The sequence below is a fragment of the Lithobates pipiens genome, unplaced genomic scaffold (genome assembly GCF_037356315.1).
Source record: "Lithobates pipiens isolate NorthernLeopardFrog02 unplaced genomic scaffold, aLitPip1_a1.2 Scaffold_23, whole genome shotgun sequence".
NCBI classification, from domain to species: Eukaryota; Metazoa; Chordata; class Amphibia; order Anura; family Ranidae; genus Lithobates; species Lithobates pipiens.
Genome location: NW_027507785.1, coordinates 306,831,755 through 306,854,120, shown reverse-complemented (window position 1 = coordinate 306,854,120; position 22,366 = coordinate 306,831,755). Strand labels below are relative to the sequence as shown.

Sequence of the window (22,366 nt, the reverse complement as noted above, 5' to 3'; positions counted from 1 at the left end):
TACAGGTTGCAGGTTTTAAATTACAGAGGAGATCTATAATTATTGCACTCGCTCTACCGATCGCAACCATACCTCACATGAGTGGTTTGAACACTGTTTTCATATGTGGGAGCTACTCACATACGCGGAGAACATGTTTGATTCCGCGCAACAGAGATTTTAGGTACCAGCAGGAATTATTTTTATTTTTTTTAATATGTGTAAAAAATAAATGTGTAAAAAATGTATAAATAAAGATCAAAAAGAACTGCTGCCCCTACTGGTTACTCCCACCTAAGTGGGGTAAATGGATAAGAGAAAATAAAAGTAGGTGTGGCGCTGTTCGTTTACATTAAACCTAATATGTTAGAAGTGATTAGTGTGTATAGTGTAATTAATATTAATTAATATACTAATTAATATACTATACACAGTAATCACTTCGAACAGCCCCACACCTACTTTTATTTTCTCTTCGCTACTCGGGTATGTGTTCGCTTCTGCAAGTGAGCTCGTCGGGACGGGGCATGTTTAAAAACAAATGTTTTTTCTTATTTATTTTACCTTTTATTTAAATTTTTTACACTGTTTTAAAAAAAAATAAAAAATTGTGTCACTTTTATTCCTATTATAAGGAATGTAAACATCCCTAGTAATAGAAAAAAAAACATGACAGGACCTCTTAAATATGAGATCTGGGGTCAGACCTCAGACCTCAGATCTCATATTTACACTAAAATGCGATAAAAAATAAATAAATAAAATGTGTCATTTAAAAAAATAATTTAAAAAAATGGTCCTTTAAGAGCTATGGGCGGAAGTGACGTTTTGACCCGCTTCCGCCCTGCAATGTTATGGAGATGGGTGGGGGGCCATCTTCCCCTCACTCGTCTCCATGCCCAGCAAGGGAGAAGATCCGATCGCCTCCGACGCTGCCAGCGGCTGCGGAAAGCGCAGAGGGCACCGGAGCGAGGCGGGAGAGGGGTGTCCTCTCCTGCCGCTGATAAATGTGATCTTGCAGCGAATCCGCCGCAGAGACCACTTTTATCAGAAACCGGACCCCTCACTGAAGAAGAGGATAGAGGAGTTACGGCAGCTAGCTGCTGCCATAAACAACGATATTCCTCTTCAAACAGCCGTAAAATGACGGTGGGCAGTCCGAGAGTGGTTAAAATTGAGCAGGCTCGTGGAATGGTGACAAACATCATTACTTAAAAATCTCCATAGGCGATGTTTTAAACGCCTTTACAGGTTACCTGTTTAGAGTTACAGAGGAGGTCTAGAGTTAGAATTATTGCACTCACTCTACTGTGATACCTCACATGTGTGGTGTGAACACTGTTTACATATATACGTGCGTGACTTACGTATGTGTTCACTTCTGAACGTGAGCATGGAGGAATGGGGCACTTTCAATTTTTATTTTTATTTTTTTACACCCTCCCTTTCCTTTCTTGAGTTTTTTTTTTTTTTATCACTTTTATTCCTATTACAAGGAATGTAGACATCTCTTAGAAATAAGGATGACAGGTCCTTTTTATGAAGAAATCTGGGGTCAAAAACACCCCAAATCTATTCTTTACCTATAAAAGCAAAAGATTTAAAAAAAAAAAAAAAAAAACTTTTTTTGATCTTTTGTTAAAAAAAAAAAAAAAAAAAAAAAACTTGTTCACTACCACCCTGGACCGGAAGTGATGTCACAACGTCGCTCCAGTCCTCCAAGGCCATAGAGGCAATCAATGCGGGTCTACTCATGATCCTTTAGTTAAGGTCTTGTCTTGTATATATAAGAAATTGTTTACTGATAGTAATAGGGTCCTTGCACCTTGCAGAGAGGCTTGGATGGTGGTGTTCCCTCAGTTAGACGGGGAAGACCTCGGGAGATTAATTTCTCCAGATTGATATTGGCTAGAGATTATCTCATTCAATATAAATTTCTGCATTAAATCATTCCAGACAGAATGGCTAGGATCTTTCCCTCCCAGTTGCCCTGTTGCTGGAGGTGTACCTCACCAAGAGCGGATTTTTTACACATTTTCTGGGACTGTACGGTTATACAACGGTCTTGGCTGGAGGTCACGAAATGTATAGAGGAAGTCACTACACTTTGTGTTCAGCCAGCCATTGAAGTGTGTCTCCTGGGACTGGTTGACGCCCTGGCCCCTAAGAAAGTAACTCGTACCCCTTTGATGTTTGTTGTCCATAGCAAACCTACCAAATCTCTGAGAGGGGAAAAGGGGGCACATTTTATTGGAAAAATACTTGAACAACAGATCTGTTCTCGCCCCAACATGCAGACCACAAATAATTAATAAGATCATTTTGGTTCAGTTAAACTTTAAAAAATTTACAAACATCCAAAATTTGCAATTTTCAACCAAAAAGTCCCATTATGATCAATGGTAGGCCGAGCCAGTCTATAAAAAGTGTGTATTGTCACCAAAACTAAAGCAAAAATGGTAAAACCATCTATGGCTCCTTCCCCTATAAGGGGTGATCCAATGACTAAGACACTGCCATGTAAACACTTGCTCGACAGACTTGTATACTTGACCTGTATACTTTTTCTATACAGTGTCGAACTCTATGATCCTTATTAATGACTTCCTTTTTGCAGTCTGTTCCTCAAGTGTTTACTAATGCCGCGTATACACAACCGGACTTTTTCGACAGAGTAGGTCCGACGGAACGAATTCACTGGACAATTCGATCGTGTGTGGGCTTCATCGGACCTTTGCTGTCTAAAAATCAGATGGACTTTACATTTAAAACATGTTTCAAATCTTTCTGATGGACTCGAGTCCGGTCGAAAAATCAGTTCGTCTGTATGCTAGTCCAACAGATGAAAAACGACTCTAGGCTATTGGCTACTGGCTATGAACTTCCTTATTCTAGTTTGGTCGTACGTTATCACGTTCAAATCTGTCAGACTTTGGTGTGATTGTGTGTGGCCAAGTCTGTTCGTTCAGAAAGTCGGAACTCCGCCGAAAGTCCGTCGGGAAGGCCATCGGACCTAGTCCGTCGAAAAGTCTGGTCGTGTGTACACGGCAAAAGTGTATTACAGAGCAAAAAGTCGTGCAGAATGGTTTTGGAAGTTCCTGGCAATCCTGTCTAACGAGATGAAGGGGTTAAATAACAGATTATGCTAATTCCTTTAAACATTCTACTAGGAATACTAAAATAGAAGGGTGGGTTTCAGTGGCACTGGTAGCCAAGCTAAGGATGATCAGGCAATAATCAGTCCTTGGTTCCATGTAACTCTTCTAAGAAAGTGCTGCTGCTACTATTTAGCATAGGCTTGTCACTCCAGATTAGGGGTCTCCACACTTTCTAAACAAAGGGCCAGTTTATTGTCCTTCAGACTATAGGAGGGCCGGACTTTGTCCAGTGGGAGAAGAAAATGCCCGGAGCTTGGTGGTCGGTGAAAATAAAAAAAATTACATAGTGCATGTGGTCAATAGGAGGAGGGAAAGTGCCCCATTATCGGTGTCAGTGGGAGAAGTAGTGCCCCATTGATGGTGTCAGTGGGAGGAATAGTGTCCCATCATTGGTATTAGTGGGAGCAATTGTGCCCCATCATTGATGTCAGTGAACGGAATAATGCCCCAACATTGGTGTCAGTGGAAGGATTGTGCCACATCTTGTGTCAGTGGGAGGGATAGTGCCACATTGTTAGTGTCAGTAAAAGGAATAGTGTTCCATTGTTGATGCCAGTGGAAGAAATAGTGCCCCATCTTTGGTGTCAGTGGAAGAAATTGTGCCCCATCGCTTGTGTCAGTGGGAGGAATAGCATTCCAATGTATATATCAGTGGAAGGATGCCCCATCCTTTGTGTCAGTGGGAGGAATAATCCACCATTGGTGTAATTTGAAAGAATGGTGCCTCATTGTTGGTGTCAGTAGAAGGAATAATGCCAAGTACATTTGATCAAAATACCATGCTCATACTTCACTTTTATTAATTGGAGAGCTGAAGTATTGTTTATATGTGTTGCTAGAAGGAATGAGGATTCAAGCCATGATGCTTGACTGACATTGCAACCCATGATGACACCGAAGGAACGAATGCTCGGAAATGTCTAGACATACTTCCCTTTGTATTAGAGAAACACTTATTCAAGGACAATTCATATTCTGTACCAGTCATACCTCATTCCTATCAAGACTTCTAAATTTCCAAATCCTGCCAATGCTATCTGCACTGAAGAAGGTATTTTAAATGTTCTTATTCCCCAGAAAAGACAATTTTTTTTTGGAAATAAGCAGCTAGAATGGGTGTTCTGCCCACCATGGTCTAGCAGATTTTAGAAGCTGTAACATTGTGCGAAAAGGTATCCTTCCTTCCCATCTCAGAATGTTGGGAGGCATAGTTTAGGAATCTTCCTGTTACAGGGTCATAAGTTTCTGCCCTTGTCTTCCAATGGTGCTCCTGAGTTGTCATCCTTTCACACGGACCCCCCCGGAGGCTATATAAGTAGTCTTTTCAACACACCGGGTGCCACTCCTGTCAGCTAAGAACATTAAACTGAGACTATAATTGTCACAGGCTCAACAAAATTGGACAATAGAAGGTTGGAAAAACATTGTCTAATCAGTCTCCATTTCAGCTGTGACATTCAGATGGTGGGGTCAGAATTTGGCGTAAACAACATGAAAGCATGGATCCATCCCGCCTTTTATCAGCAGTTCAGGCTGGTGGTGGTGCAATGGTGTCAGGGATATTTTCTTGGCACACTTTTGGCCCTTTAGTACCAACTGAGCATTGTTTAAACGCCACAGCCTACCTAAGTATTGTTGCTGACCATGTCCATCCCTTTATGACTACAGTGTGCAGCTGACAAATCTGCAGCAACCGCGTGATGCTATCTTGTCAATATGGATCAAAATCTCTAAGAAATGTTTCTAACACCTTGTTGAATCTATGCCACGAAGAATGAAGGCAGTTCTGAAGGCAAAAAAAGGTTGAACCTGGTATTACAGAGGTGTACCTAATAAAGTAGCTGGTGAGTGTAGAGGGATGTGCTTTGTTCATATTTCATGTCTGAGATTTACAACCACTTTAGGCTGTGTGGAAACATGAGGTCCAATCCATTGAATGGCCATGTCAGTTCACTCAAAACAATCTGAATTACAGGTCAATGCTAAGTGCCGGTTCATACTGGAGTGACTTCAAAGTTGTCCGACTCTGAAGCCGCCCTGCACAGCACGACCTCAGTGTGCCTTGCAAAGGACTTCTTTAATAGAAGTCCAAGCAAGCCGCTTTGAAGTCACCCCCAAGTAGTACAGGAACCTTTTTCTAAGTCAGAGCGACTTGAGTAGCTCCCATTAGAACGCTTCCATTGCACTGCATGGAGTGCGACTTGTCAGGGGACTAAATCACCTGACAGGTTGCCCCAGTGTGAACCAGCACTAAGGCCTACAATGCACAGGATTTTATTTTATCTTAAAGTGGAAGTAAACTCTTCTATAATTTTCCGTCAAGGAAGCTGCCATCTTGGCCTCTAATGATTCTTCAACTGCCATAATGCAGCACATGTGATCAGTTATGAAACCAGCCATTGGATGGTTTGAAAGTTTGGTTGAGAGCACAACCAATGTGAAAGTTAGCATTTCCGGGATGCCGGGAATGTAAGTGTTTTTTGAAACTGGGTTTACTCCCGCTTTAACTTGTTAAAGCTAGTCTGAGAAGAGTCACATTCAGTGGGCATTTAGTTGGTTAAAGCTACTGCAAATGTCAACTCAATTCCAACCAAGTTCATCGGTAAAGTTTTAAAGAACAAAAGTCTCTGAATTATAGTCTATGCTCTTTCAGCTTTTCCTTTGCTGCTTTTAGATTTTGTAGGAGTAAGGCTATTCTCCAAAAGTTACATTACCTTTAGAGTAACTTAGTCCTCTAATAACTCTTCCATATATTCCTTCAACCTTAGTGTCACCAGGACCCAGTAAATTCCTCTAAAACCTTCCATGCCTCAACAATAAACAAAAAAAATTCTACTCAATACAATAAAAGTCAAATGCAAGAAAATAGCCCCTAAATCATTGGTATCAGTAGGATCATCAAAAAAAAAAAATCCAATCGTCGCCACTCAACCATGACCATTGGAAAACCGGAAGACTGGTATCCAGGCTTCAGTGTCTCCACGCCTTCACTGCTGCAGCATACATAATAGGATAGCCGGAAACTCAATATCTTCTAAAATAGGGCAAATTTTATTAGATACATTATCAGTAAAAGATAAAACATGCTAACGTGTTTTGGCTGTCAGGCTTTACCCATAGCCAAAACGGGTTAGAAACAGGCAGATAAGGCAACTTGTAGTTAAGCAGGGATAAGAAACTTAAGAGATTCAAAATGTAAAAAAAAATAAAAAACCCAGTGGGGAGCAATTACCTCCAAAACTAAAAAAAATGATATAAATTTAATTTGGGTACAGTGTTGCATGACTGTGCAATTACCACTTAAAGTAGAGAAGTGCTGAATAGCAAAAAACTCTCTGGTCATGAAGGAGGTAAAATGTTCCGGAGGTCAAGTGTTTAGGCAGCTCTCAGTTTTGGAAATTCCACCGCTCCCCCAATTAGAGGGCAGTCATTCTCTGTACTGCCGTATCATGGATGGCTTCTTGCCACGTCTATGTCCTGAGAGTATTTAGGTATTCTCCAGGTAACATTTAATCACTCCTCGATGCTTGCACAGGTGAATTTAGGGCGGCCGCGAGCTACAATTAGGAGTCGCTCATAGTTGCATGTGCAGATGTGCTAACATCAAACATTCGGTGGTCAGCATTTTTATCTCGAGGCACGTACTACAGGATGACAGCTTATTAACATCTCTGGAGGCGTCACTTCAGGAGTCGAGCCATAAATTTGCTGTGAAGTGACAGTCGGCCCAGTGGTATATTCCTTAATGGAGCTGATCCATATTAATATATAGGAGTTCAAATTGTAAAAAAAATGGTACAATGTCTGAACTGTCATGATGCTTTCCTCATTACAACTCTATCTTAAATGTCCAACTTACTAAATCAAAAATGAAAATTTTACTTTAAAAATAACTCAGAAACACCAATTAATACAGTTAGATATTGATGATCAAGTCATAAAAAAGCTGAGGTTTAGGTATATACTGTATATATTTTTTTGCATATTAACATTGGTCCTATGTAAGCAGCAGATCACTGTAGTAGTTCCAGCTACAGCAGTAATAGCAGCAGTCTACTGTATCCAGTGCCGAGCAGCTGCCCTTCTGCATTGTAACCACAAGGGGTCAACGTCTCTTTAGAGAAAGCCGAGTATTTTTTTTTCAATGAATACAAGACGTTCTCTGATTGGACAAGATGGAAAGGTGAGGCAGTGATGTCACAATTTTCACCTTCTCCAATCAGAGAACGGCTTGTATTCATAAAAAAAAAAAAGGCAGAGCTTTCTCTCAATGGTGACAGTATGGTAGAGTTGACTGCTACAAACAAACCTCTGTTGAAGCTGAACTCTGGGATAAGTAAATATTGTCTAAATACATTGTTATGTGTATTCTTCCTTGAATCTTGGTGTGTTGTTTATTTCTTCCAGATCTTTCCCTCATTGCAGGAGCTTCCTGTAATAAAGACTGCTCACTGCTGCTTCTCTCTTCTTGTGCAGGGTGACTGGTCTTGTCTCCGCCCCCTCCTGTAGTTTTCTGCAGGTAGTCTGTAGTGGGTGGAGTCTACTGAGTCCCTCCCACTGGCCACTCCTGCTCTCTCTCCTTGTGCTGGAAGACTGGTCTTGTCCCCGCCCCCTCCTGTAATTTTCTGCAGGTAGCCTGTAGTGGGTGGAGTCTACTGAGTCCCTCCCAATGGCCACTCCTGCTCTCTCTCCTTGTATCTTAATACACTTGTCTTGTCACCAACCCCTCCTGTAGTATTCTGCAAGCAGCCTGTAGTGGGTGGAGTCTGCGGGGTTCTTCCCACAGCTCTTCTCTCTGCACAGGCTATGTACAGTACAGTGATGATGCCACTGCTACATTTACAATGTGATATTTGGGTTTGTAAACCCTTTGAAGCACGCAAAGTGGATTTATATCCTTTGTGTCTATTGAGGAATATTTTCCATATATAGGTGCCCCAGATTGCATCAACTCCGACTAAACGTATAGGGTGGAGCTACGCCCATACGCTACCACAAATGCGTGGTCAACTGTCGGCCATATTTATTACTGGAGGAAGACCTTTTTGATGGTTCTCTTGTTAGATGCTATATATTACGTGTTGCCTGGTAAGTGCAAATTTATCTTATTACATTTCTGGATGGTTTTACATTATCACACTATGTGGAGCTATTTTATTTTACAAATCCTAGGGTCTATCTGAGCTCTCGATTAAATTGGAATTTGGTGGAGACTCTATACATCAATACAGTGACCTCAACTGGTACTATATGCTTATCCTTTGCCATGAAGTCCATCTTTAATATCTAGTTGAGTACATACTGACCACCTTAATAAAGAGGATGCAAGCTTTCTGGTAAGCCCTTTGAAAGTGTGTTTTTTCCAGCTATCCTCGCGGCTTCCTTTTCTTGCATCTTTGTCACATATTTTGGAACTCTATCTAATTTATATAATTTTAATACATATTACCTGTTGGCTTGCAAAAGTCTTTCACAATTTTCAATGAGGAACATTTATGGATACTGTTGAATGTGAAAACCACGATTTTTATCTTATTTTATTTTATATTTTGTCAAGTTTATTTGTTGTTTTTTGCACATTATTTCATGATACTTGTTTAGGTGCCTGGTATCAAGGGTATAGTGTTCAGCGGCTATTTGTTATTTAACCACAAGCACAGATTTTTATTTTTTACTACCGAGGAATATATTTAAATCAATGGAAGTGTTCTTTTCCAAGAGGTCAACTTTAAAAATGTCACCCTCCTGTTCTACAGTCACATGTCTCACCCTGCATTGTAAGGAGGTCTGACAGTACCCACCATGACTAAGCTCTGTGGGCAGAGCGAAACGCGTTGGGGAGGTGGCCTGGTCAGAGTACAGGCTGTGGTTGCCACTCTTCTCATCTCTGCAAGACACCATAAATATGCAGCTTCCAGGGGCTACCCTCCTTCCCTTGAGCACCCTTCTAAACATGATTTACAAGATTTGCATATTGAGCATTCTGGGTCTGAGAATCTATTTTTGGACACTCAAAGATATTATAATTTTTGGGGGAAGGATCATGCACATGGATGTATTTGACCATATAGGGCTAAATAGGGCCGTAATTTGTTGCCTGGGAGCCACAAGTGTTGCATACAATTGCCAGTACAAACAAATTACAGGATACACCTATACAAGGGTTTATGCAGCTCTGGGCAAAAATGGACGTATTCCCCTGGACGTAGCCAGGTGGGTTACATTTATAGTACATTTATACTTCAGCACGTGTTTAAGTAATGGCACTTCCTGTAGTTCATTTGTACAGTTGGCTGTGCGCAACACCTGTGGTTCCAAGACATTGAAATGCAGCCATATTTTTATGTTATGTGGCCTAATACGTTTGTGCACATGAACTCTTATGGTTAGCTCACTTTGATAGCTTTAAAAAATGTTCTCCTAAATCATAAATCTTCTTTTATTATCCACAGAAATAAATCTGAATATTACTAAGTGTTTATGTAAAAGCCTGAGTTAGGGATGTAAGTCTCATCTGGGGAAAAAAACAACGCCTGAAAACAGTTGTATTTCACAATTACAAATCACGATGATGTGTGCCGAGACAAATGATCATCTCTTCACAACCATCATAGATGACAATCTGCAGTCATTCCATCTGATGGACTCAGGGTACTGCCTGTAGATGCTGCAAATCACACCAGAGCATAACTGAATTAAGACCAAGAAAATGCGTTTACCCAGCATCCTCCTCGCTCACCCATAAGTCATGGAATTGTGCTTAGCTCAGCCACAACCTATGTTCAGTTGCACGTGGATACAGATGGGTTAGGCAAACTTCTACACATGTAAAAATTTTAAGCCTGCAGTTGCCCATGCTGCTTCCATTTACATAAAAATCAGCCAGATCCTGCAAACATGTCTATCTATCAGATGTCTAGCTCCTCTTGAACCAGGCCAGGGCATAACTCCTCTTGAACTTCCAGCCAGCTGCAGATTCCCAACCTTCCATAGTGCCACTCAACCTCCCACAGTACCTATAGGCCCCTTGAGAGCCCTCAGCCCTCAAAGTCCCCCCAGCCCCCTACAGTGCCCCTAGCTTGCTGCAGAGCCTCCAGCTCTCCATAGTGCCTCCAACCTTCAACAGTGTTCTACAGTGTCCTCCAACCTCCTGCAGTGCACCCCAGCAACTGCAGTACTCTCCAGTCTCCCAAAATGTGCCAATAGGCCCCTTAAGAGCCCATGCAGTGCCCCTAGCTTGCTGCAGAGCCTCCAGCCCTCCATGGTGTCCCCAACCTTCAACAGTGTTCTACAGTGTCCCCCAACCTCCTACAGTGCACCCCAGCAACAGCAATGTCACCCAGGCTCCCAAAGTACCAATAGGCCTTTTAAGAGCCCCATGTGGTGCCCCTAGTTTGTTGCATAGCCTTCAGCCTTCCACAGTGCCCTCAACTTTCAACATTGTTCCACAGTGCCCCCCCCCCCATCCTTCTACAGTGCACATCAACCCCAGCAGTGCCTTCCAGTCTCCCACAGTACTTATAGGCCCCTTGAGAGCCTTCAGCCCCCATTGTGCATCCAACCTCTTGCAGTACCCCTAGCTTGCTACAGGTCATCCAGCTCTCCATAGTGCCCTGACCTTCAATAGTGTCTTACAGTGCTCCTCAACCTCTTAGAGTGCACCCCTGACCCAGCAGTGTTCTACAGTCTCCCATAGCACCCCTGCAAAAGCCCCAGCCTTCTGGAGAGACTCTCAGCCGCCACATTTATTAGCTCCAGAAACCTCTTTCCTCACAAGGCTATCAAATCTTTTGCAGAGTCCCCAACCCCTTCCAGAACCTCCACCCCCCTCCAAAGTGACGCCCAGCCCCATTCAAAGCCTCCTAGCATTTCAGTAAATATTTTATATTCTTATACTTTTATTGTATATAAAGTTTTTTTTTTTTTTTTTTTTTTACTGTTGGGGCTGTTGGAAGAATTTACCATGCCCTGGTCTCAATAAGGTTAGGAACCACTACTCTAGCGCACATCCCAGTACTATTTATTCTCCTTTTGCCATGATCCTGTAGTAAAAAGAATGAATTTTATTGTGCCCTGTGACATTGCCACCAGGTCTGTAAAAATGTTGAAGGGGCAGGAAGTTATTTCATACTGACATAGGCATGCCTTCAAAACTACATCTCTCAAGAGCCCCTACCCTATAGTAGTGGGCAGGTTCTTGGAAGACGTGACTTTGCTGAGAAGGAGATCAATGTATTAATCTGGACAGGTACAGAGAGGGGCAGGGGATAAGCAGGGTTCTGTAGTCCAGCATGTAGAGCTGACAATGTTGGTTGGAATTCCATTGCCTCAAAATCACAGTATTATCAGCCTAAACAGGAAGTTGGGAGCTTACTGGATTTCTGGTAGATCCACAGGTATTTTTCTGTCTTTGTGGCTTTTTTAAGGGATAAACATGGGCATGCATTACAAAAACATACACTTTAGAGGGCAGCTGTACCTTCAATAACCCGCAGTAACCCACCTTGCTAAGCCCTCCTGATCTAATCTAACCTAAAAACCCTCAACCCAACTTCTGCTTACTTAAGTAGGAGAGCTAAGACCCACTCCTTGCTTTTATCCTCTATTCGGAAATCAGCTTCACTGCTGGCCGCGCCTGCCTAGCATGCCATTATGAACTTGTACAGGACCATCTTCTAATCATCGCAAGTCTCTATGGCAGGGTTTCTCAATCGGGGTTCTATGGAACTCTAGGGTTCCTCCAGATATTGCTAGGGCTTCCTTGAGCAATGAGCAATTTCTGCCTCCCAAATAAGTCCCCACTGACACCATTGATCTTTTTAGCTATCTGTACATGGGTAATTCTTCCCACTGACCATCTCACTAATGTATCATGAGTTGTAGATATAGTCATTTTTAGCAGGGGTTCCCTGAGACGCAAAAGTTATTTCAAGAGTTCCTCTTTGTTTAAAAGGTTGAGAAAGACTGCTCTAGTCTATGGGAGCTCAATGTGCAAGCCCAGCTATCCCTGCAGAAAATGTCTACCCCGACAGAATGAAAACAGAGTTATTTTACTATGGAAGGTAAGCGGTTGGGATGGGGGTTGATAGTGTAGATTAGTTTAGAAGGGCTGTTGTGGGATAATGTAGTCTTTATTAAAGTAACAGCTTTATTTTAAGGCAGAACTCCAGGCATACAGCTACATAAGCATGTTTTCAGTGTCTGTGAAGGTTCTCAATTCTCCAGGTCATAGTATGTCTAGTGGTAGTTGGTCACGATCAACTGGATCTATTGAGGACATTTCATAACTTATCAAAACTACTACCTTCGTTTTTCAGTCTTGAACACTACAGAATAGTCCAGTTGAATGTGACCAAATACCACTAAACATGTTTACAGTGCTGCTGGGTAGGAGATTACAGGAAGCAAATATACAGAGTCTTTGGGTAATTAAAGTAGCTTTCCCATGAATACATTTACCCATGTTTGTTGAACACATAACTGGACTAAATGGAATTTTTAAATCAGCCTAGAGTTCAGGTTCAAATAAAATCTATAGCTAAAATCTATAGCTATTTTAATGTCCACCTATCTCTCTATTGTCCAACCTGCGGCCCTTGGGCACTTTTTATAAAGTCTTTGGGGCCTCTGCTGTCATTGATCTGTGTTTCTCTATAGTCCTGTTATAGCAGTGATCATTTACAGCCTCATGTAGTAGGTCTCCAGTCTATGGCTGTCTACTGAAGCATGTCTCCAGTCTCCAATAACTCCTTTGAAATATTTGCAGCCTCTAACAGTCTCCTGTATCATGTCCAGAGTCTCTTACCATCTCCAGAATTATGTCCACAGTCTTTGAACATCTCTTGTATCATGTCCACAATCTCTGAACATCTCTTGTATCATGTCCACAGTCTCAACATCTCTTGTATCATGTCTACAGTCTCAACATCTCTTGTATCATGTCCGCAATCTCTGAACATCTCTTGTATCATGTCCACAATCTCTGAACATCTCTTGTATCATGTCCGCAATCTCTGAACATCTCTTGTATCATGTCCACAGTCTCAACATCTCTTGTATCATGTCTACAGTCTCAACATCTCTTGTATCATGTCCGCAATCTCTGAACATCTCTTGTATCAAGTCCGCAATCTCTGAACATCTCTTGTATCATGTCCGCAATCTCGAAACATCTCTTGTATCATGTCCACAGTCTCAAAATCTCTTGTATCATGTCCACAATCTCTGAACATCTCTTGTAACATGTCCGCAATCTTGGAACATCTCTTGTATCATGTCCACAGTCTCAACATCTCTTTTATCATGTCCGCAATCTCTGAACATCTCTTTTATCATGTCCGCAATCTCAGAACATCTCTTGTATCATGTCCGCAATCTCAGAACATCTCTTGTATCATGTCTGCAGTCTCTGAATATCTCTTGTGTCATGTCCGCAATCTCTGAACATCTCTTGTATCATGTCTACAATCTCTGAACATCTCCTGTATCATGTTTGCAATCTCTGACTATCTCTTGTATTATGTCCACAGTGTCTGACCATCTCTTGTATTATGCCCATAGTCTTTGACTATAGCCTGTTGTTTGTGTGCTAATGAATATTTACAGAATTTTATGTGTGGCCCTTTGGTGGCTTTGGTGGCTGCATTTGAGGCCCCCCATCATGAAGGTTGTCCACCAGTTTTCTGTCTATCTGTTATCTATCTATCCATTTACTAGGTATCACTGATGGTTAATGTAGATATTCATGCAAAGCAACACACAAATAATGCAGACGTGATGTGTCAATCGACTAGATTATGGTACACAATGTGTTGATATGTCAACTCTGAATTCCTGGATATTCACACACTCATCTTCTACTTCAACTTGTTTAGTTAAGTTTTGATAATGAAAACTAGAAGCTGATTGGCTGCCATAGACAGCTGCTCCAGACTTAGTAAATTCCTCTTGCTAAGTAGTGCAACACAATGATTGTGCTTTACTGCTCCCCCTACCTCCACAGCAGTCTATAGACTTTCATTGAAAACAATGTCCTCCCTTGGTGGATTATTGTGCCCGGCAGCCTTCCCTGTGTGAATACTCAAGTACCAGCCAGTGTATTAAATCAGACCATAAACCAAGGCACAGCAAGCAAGGAAAAGTGTGAAAAGCCACATCAAAAAGCTATTTCCATAAAACTGCAAATAATCCAAAATGAACACTCACTGAAAATACACAATGCCTTCCACTTAATAAACATCCACAGGCAAAGACAGCCCACAAACACGAGTCAATGTGAAGCCGCAGGGGATCAAGGAGATCAACCTGACCTGGATTCAACATATGGCTAGGTTTGGGAATCTGGCGGATTTTCCCTTCCATAAATCCTTTACACTTTTGCCACCTCCTGTAGAGCCTATCTGCGTTTAGATGATTCTGTGTGCCTCTGCTAAATCACTCGCCCTTGTCATAGCTGAATACACACATCGCTGCCTCCGAACCCCCCAAATCCCACTTCTGAGTGTTAACCCAACCTGGAACCGGCACGTCAAAGGGTGTGCTGACATCACTCCTGCGCACAAGGGGTTAATGCAGTGGCTGCCTTCACTTGCATCATGTCAACACAGAGCAAGCACAGATTAATTCATATAGAAAGATAATGATACAAATCTATAAAGAGAGAGAGAGAGAGAGAATGGAGAAGGGATAGACAGATGGACACATAGATAAGAAGGACTTAAGGATGGAGAGGCAGGCAGATACAGAAAGGGACAATGGATAATGGAAAGAATAGAAATAGATAGATAGATAGATAGATAGATAGATAGATAGATAGATAGATAGATAGATAGATAGATAGATAGATAGATAGCTAGTGGATGGCTAGATAGATATTAGATTTCCTTTAGATTTACCTTCCGCTATGTAGTACAAGGTCCTGCCTGTTTGCATACGAATGAAAGTATTTTGTTTTGACCTCATATTATATGGGTTTGGTAAATAAAAAGAGGAACTGTAGATGGGAATTGTATAATGTATTACCAGCCTTAGATAGATAGATAGATAGATAGATAGATAGATAGATAGATAGATAGATAGATAGATAGTGGATGGGTGAATGAATGGATGGATGAGTGGGTGGATGGATGAGTAAATGGATGGGTGAGTGGATGGATGGATACAATAGATAGATAGATAGGTAGGTAGGTAGGTAGATAGATGATGGATGGGTGGATGACTGCATGGACGAATGAATGGGATAGATAGATAGATAGATAGATAGATAGATAGATAGATAGATAGATAGATAGATAGATAGATAGATAGATAGATAGTGGATGGATGAATGGATAAATGGATGGAAGAGAGGATAGAAGAGAGGATGGATGGATGAGTGGATGGATAGATGGATGGATTCTTTAGATAGATAGATAGATAGATAGATAGATAGATAGATAGATAGATAGATAGATAGATAGATAGATAGTGGATGGATGAATGGATGGATAAATGAATGGAAGAGAGGATGGATGGATGAGTGGATGGATAGATGGATGGATTCTTTAGATAGCTAGATAGATAGATAGATAGATAGATAGATAGATAGATAGATAGATAGATAGATAGATAGATAGATAGATAGTGGATGGATGAATGGATGTGCGGATGGATGAATGAATGGATAGGTGCATGGATGGATGTGTGCTTGGATGGATACAATAGACAGGTAGATAGATAGATAGATAGATAGATAAATAGATAGATAGATAGATAGATAGATAGATAGATAGATAGATAGATAGATAGATAGATAGATAGATAGATAGATAGTGGATGGATGAATGGATGGATAAATGAATGGAAGAGAGGATGGATGGATGAGTGGATGGATAGATGGATGGATTCTTTAGATAGATGAATAAAATAGATAGATAGATACAGTAGATAGATAGATAATGGATTGATGGATAGATGGATGGATGAGTGGGTGGGTGGATAGATGGATGAATGGATGGAAGAGTAGGTGGGTGGATTAATGGAGGGATGAGTGGATGAATGGATGGATTGATGAGCGGATGAATGGATGAATGAATGGAAGAGTGGATGGGTGGATAAATGGATGATACTGCAGATAGATGAAATAAAAAATATAAATAAATAATAAAATAAATAGAGAGATAGATAGATAGATAGATAGATAGATAGATAGATAGATAGATAGATAGATAGATAGATAGATAGACAGACAGACAGACAGACAGATAGATAGATAGATAGATAGATAGATAGATAGATAGATAGATAGATGAATAGAATAAGAATTATAGATTTCAGATTTAAAGACAGAGAAAAAAAAATCTAAATTTGCAAAGTGTAAAAAATAATTTTCAGAATCAGATCTTTATTGACGTATAATCTGATAACAATCAATCCTCCTGTATCCCCGGTATAAACACGGCATGCATATTTATAAACAATGATGTCTCAATCATCCTAAACACAGAGAAAACAATGAGGACAGCCCGGTCCCCATGGCAGGCAGGACCACACCGACATCGCTGGTGGCGAAAACCCCCGGCAGATGAAAGTAAGTGTAAGGATAGATAAACACGTTCATGTCCTCAGCGATGAGAAGTGAAAGGACAGACGATGTAATAGGCAGGAGAGAAGCGAGCCAGGGATGGTAAACTCGCCGGCGGTCATTGGCCAAGCCTTTCCAACTGCAACGTTTATAATGCAAATGTTTGGGTAGTAAGCAAAAATGACCAGTGCGGGGGCACAGAGAGCCGAGGGAGCCTCTCTACAGCACCATATGGGAGAACACCATTCATTAAGGCAAGACATCAGGAAGGATGAGCACATAATCTCTCTCTTCACTAATGACTTACAATGTAGGGTGAGGATGGCGTTTGCAGCAAAAGATCGTTAAAGGGTTATTAAATCTGAGCCCAAATTACATTATTATGCATTATTACCTTATAATAAAAGCAATGTATATTTATATATAGAGAGAGAGATAGAAAGAGAAAGATAAAGGGAAGGAAAAAAAGAGATTGAGAGAGCGTAGATCTCATCTGTGCTACAAATACAAGTTTATTACAATTGTTATGTTCCTGTGTACATGTAAAGCCATTTGATAGAAAAGTAGCAATGTCATTTTTACACAGCAATAAAAAAATGACCTGCAAAAAAAAAAAAAACCCAGCCATACTCTTAGATTTTTGCCAGCACTGGCCAATCAGAGCATTGCTAGTGACATTTTGGTGGAGCATGCGGGCAGACACAACTGTGGGGTGGTCTCAGATGTTTACTGAAAGGAATAAGGGATGGATGAGATGCGTTTTTTTTTTCCATAAGAAATGTTAATACTTCAATCACTGTAATACATTCCAAGCCTAACATGGCACAAAGTCGCAGCAAAAGTCGCAGCCCTGGGGAGGTTCTTCGCAGGCCAGACAGTTCAGTCGTCAACCAATGACATCTGCCCATCTGCAGCAGCCTGAGTCACTAATGGGTTAAGTAAACACCAAGACTCCTGTTGACACATATCTTCACAGTACCAGTCAATGTTAGCTGGAGGCGACACAATGTAGCACTAAGAATGCAGGCACAGGATGCATCCAACGCACTTATTATTATTTTATTGTTTAAAGGACGTTTTATATTCTGGGAGCCCAGGGGAATTCTTCAGCTACCTGGGCTAATAAATGGAGATCTAATCTCATCAGTGATGTTAAATCCTGCAAGCTAATGATCATCATAGCTTTATGTCGTCTCATTAAAGTCTGGTGAAGACCAGCTCAAGCTAAGAAGGCTTTAACACTCTTAGCAAGCAACACCACCTTCCTGAGTTACTTGTACAGCACCACCTTCACCGGAGAGGTTGCTGCATGACACAACTGCCAGCAAAGGGGGACAGGTTATACAATTCAGTGTAGACAAAAGATTACAAATGTTGTATCTGCAACTCAGTATATGCAATCCAGTGTATGCAATTGAGGACAGCAAACCAGTATATGCAATTCAGTATGTTACATTTAGTCTATGCAACCCAGTATATCCCATTCAGTATATGCAATTCAGTACATCCAACCCAGTATATCCAATTCAGTTTATGCAACCCAGTATGTCCAATTCAGTATATGCAATATAGTATATGCAACACGGTACATTAAATTCAGTATATGCAACCCAGTATATGCAATTCACTATATGCAACCCAGTAAATAAGATTCAGTATATGCAATTCAGTATATGCAACCCAGTATATGCAATTCAGTATATTAAATTTAGTATATGCAATTCAGTATATGCAACCCAGTATATGCAATTCTGTATATGAAACCCAGTATATGCAATTCAGTATATGCAACCCAGTATATGCAATTCAGTATATATAAAATTTAGTATATGCAACCCATTATATGCAATTCAGTATATGCAATTCAGTATATGCAACCCAGTATATGCAATTCCATATATAAAATTTAGTATATGCAACCCAGTATATAAAATTCAGTATATGCAGCCCAGTATATACAATTCAGTATATGCAATTTAGTATATGCAACCCAGTATATACAATTCAGTATATGCAACCCAGAATATCCAAGTCAGTGTAGGCAACCCAGTCCAAATCAACCAGGAAACTTCTATCACTGTTAAAGGACACAGATTTCCCATGGCACATAATAACCTGCGTATTTGGTATTCAGAATTCAGTTTTATTTTTTTGGCACAAGCACCCCCTAATGACTTTGTCACACAAGAGTCGAGAGCCTAGCCCAGTGCTGGCCAGAGGATGCACAACCAGCCTTTAAACTCCATATGTGATCATATAAGCAAAGGGGGTGCAGTAAGAGGACTGGAGGGGTGTGTGTGGGGGGGGGGGGGGGTGGCCATGCAAACACAGAACATTTGCAGCGAAAGGTGTGGACGCTGTCACCATGGCTAAGCATTAACCCTTCCAGCAACCTGAAAACTGACACAGCAACAAGGCAGCGCCAAGGACAGGCGTACCAACACAGCTTTCATTAGTGTGCAGCAGTCAGGGCGATGGAATGGGGGCTGCAGAGTGGTCACGGTGGGCTACAAACCCTTGCTAAATCAGCAGGGGCACGCAAAGTAGTGCGTTAGCATGTAGCGATTCCCCCCAACCGATCCGACTTCGCCAGACCGACGCGGGTGTTTTGCACATCCTGGGTAGCCCTTTTGCGCCCACCACCAAGCCAATTAGCCAGTCATGGGCATGCCCATTAACCCTTTGCATGCCTTGGTTTTTTGACATGGGGGGAAAAAAAGAACATAGACCCAAATCCTGCTCAGGGACAGGCGAGCATGCGCAAAGTGCGTTAGCATGTAGCGATCGACCCCAACTAATCCGATTGCACCAAACTCATGTGAGCGTGAACGTTTTGCACGTCCTTGGTAGCCCTTTGCACCCATCAGGTCAACTGGCCAGCCATAGGCATGCTCTTTAACCCTTTGCATGGCTTGTTTTTTTTTTGGCAATGCTCCTTAACAATTAAAGAAAAAAGTCACGGAGGATGACCAAAGCCAAAGTGCGGCAGCACGCAGCGACACGCCTGAGTCAAACGGCTGTGTGGACACATTTTGCACGCCCTCAGTAGTCCTTTGCGCCCACTGGGTCATCCAGCATGCACCTTAATCCTTTGTATAGTTAGAGCCACATGCCCATGGAGGGTGCCAAAACCCTGCTCAGGGGGCAGGGGAGGGCATGCAAAGTGCGTCCATTCCTGGTAGCCCTTTGTGCCTACTGCCTCAACTGGCCAGTTATGGGCATGCTCATTAACCCTTTGCACGCCTTGTGTTTTTTTTTGTTTTTTTTGCTCGAAGCCATTCATAGTCAAAAGAAAAAAAAAAGACCATGGAGAGTGCCCAAACCCTACTCAGTGCGCCCCAACTAATCCAATGTCCATTTCTAGTAGCCCTTTGCGCCTACCGCCTAAACCAGCCAGCCATGACCATGCTTATTCACCCTTTTGCACACCTTGTTTTTTTGACAGCACCCATTCTTAGCCAATAAAAAAAAAAAAATGTCAGGTGCCAAAAAACCTGCTTAGGGACAGGCGAAAGTCATACAAAGTGTGTCAGCGTGTAGCGGCGCGCCCCAACTGATCCGATGCCCATTCCTGGTGGCCATTTGTGCCTACCGCCTCTACCGGCCAGCCAAGACCATGCTCATTAACCTTTTGCACGCCTTCTTTTTTTTTTTGACAGCACCCATTTCTTGTAAAAAAAAAAGGGGGCAGGTGAGGGCATGCAAAGCGCGTCAACGCATAGCGGCGTGCCCCAACTGATCCAAAACGCGCCCTCAGGTGCACCTTTGCGCCCACCGCCTCAACCAGCAAGCCGTGGGCATGCTCGTTAACCCTTAGCACCCATTTGTAGTAATAAAAAATAAAAATAAATAGACCATGAAGGGTGCCCAAAACCTTCTTAGGGGGCAGGTGAGAGCATCATGTAAAGTGTCTCAGTGCATAGCGGCGCACCCCAACTCATCCGTCGCACATCCCCGGGAGCCCTTTGCACCCACCGCCTCAATCGGCCACCAATGGGCATCCTCATTAACACTTTACATGCCTTGTTTTTTTTTTTTTGCTTTTTGACACCACCCATTCTTAGTGCGTCAACACCTAGTGGCGCACCCCAACTTATCCCTGGTAGCCCTTTGCACCCACCGCCTCAACCGACCACCAATGGGCATCCTCATTAACACTTTACATGCCTTTTTTTTTTTTTTTTTACACCACCCATTCTTAGTGTGTCAGCACCTAGTGGCGCACCCCAACTTATCCCCGGTAGCCGCTTGCACCCACCGTTCCAACCGGCCAGCCATGGGCATGCACATTAACCTTTTGCATGTCTTGTTTTTTTTTTTTGCTAGCATAAAAAAAAAAAGACCATGGATGGAGGCCACCCAACCCTTTGCCCAGGGTGCACCCCCACCCCCTCACCTTATACCCCCCTCCACCCCCCATCCTCAGCTCCCCAGCCTGGTCTGTAAGCGATGAGCCTCTCAGCCTCAGTTACACAACTTGCACTCTTTTCCCATCCACAGAGCTCCCCCTATCTCCATGCACAGACATGTCCATGATAAACAAACCTGAAGCATCCACTGAGCTCAACACAGAGAAGAAGAAGGAGGAAAAAAAAAAAGTAGCAGTTTGTGTGAGTGTTCCAGAGTGCAAAGAGACCCCCCGAATTCCAAAGGCTGGGTGCAGAGAGGAGCGCAAAGAGCCCCCCCCCCCCCCCCCCCCCAATGCCAAAAGTGTCGCAAATGTGGCGCAGGTTCTTCTCAAGTGCAAAACAATCCTAACCAAAAGGAGGAACAGCGACCTAGAGAAAAAAAAAAAAACATGACAGACACACACATAGACAAGACAGCCTGAGCAGGGCTCCTACCTAAGCATGGCTGTCTCTCCTTGCCTGACGACCAGGTTGTCCACTGCGGGCCAGGAGGAGTAGTCCATGCCCTGTCCGGCGGGCAGGCAGGAGGGCAGCAGACAGCACACACTGAGGATGACAGCGGCCAGCCACTGGTTTGAGCAGCAAGCAGCACCCTGCACCAACATCATCATGTCCATCACTGCTGGGGCTCCCCCTGTCAGCCTGGGATCCCTGGCAGAGCGAGGAGGAGGAAGGAAGGGAGGAGGAGGAGGAGTGCAGGACGGAGCTGCTGCTGCTGCTTGCTGGAGAATGAGCGAGGCTCGGCAGCTGCGGCAGCACACACGGCCCCCAGGCTCTCAGCCGGTTGCCATGCGGCCGTTTCCTTAGCAACCACAAGCAGGGAGTGATGCTGCTGCTGCTGCTGGTGGTGATGGAGCAGAGAGATAGTGCAACACCCAGCAGCGGAGGCACCCTCACCACCCTCACCACCGGGGCACCCCTCCTCTCTTCTCTGCCTGCTGCCTGCCACACACACACTGACACTGGCAGCAGACTCACAGCAGCAGCATCATCATCATGGGGCTGGGAAGGGTTAATGGCAGAGGGAGAGTGAGAGAACTTTTAATTAGTCAGACAGTCAATTATTCAGGGAAGGGAAGAGCTCCTCTCACTTATTTCTCTGTCTGTCCCTTCCACTGTCTCTCCACCTATCCTATCTATATGTCTCTGTCTTCCATCCCTCTCTCTTTACTCCTTCCTTTATCTCTTCTCTTCTATCCCTCTCTTCTCTCTCACCACCCCCCCCCCCCCCCCCCCATCCTCCCCTTTCTTCTATCCTG

At 42.7% G+C, this 22,366-nt stretch overlaps 1 protein-coding gene across 4 annotated transcripts in view; it reads right to left on the bottom strand.

Annotated features, from left to right (window-relative positions):
* The window catches only part of NEGR1 (neuronal growth regulator 1), an 846,141-nt gene extending 824,132 nt beyond the window's left edge, over positions 1-22,009 (bottom strand). Inside the window, exon 1 of one of the 4 annotated variants that reach the window (XM_077450476.1) lies at positions 21,543-22,009. In XM_077450476.1, the coding sequence (XP_077306602.1) occupies positions 21,543-21,724 (182 nt within the window). In that variant the 5' untranslated portion in view covers positions 21,725-22,009. The remainder of the gene's footprint in view (positions 1-21,542) is intronic. The other 3 variants (XM_077450477.1, XM_077450479.1, XM_077450480.1) reach the window with 3 other exon arrangements.
* Positions 22,010-22,366: the final 357 nt, after the last annotated feature.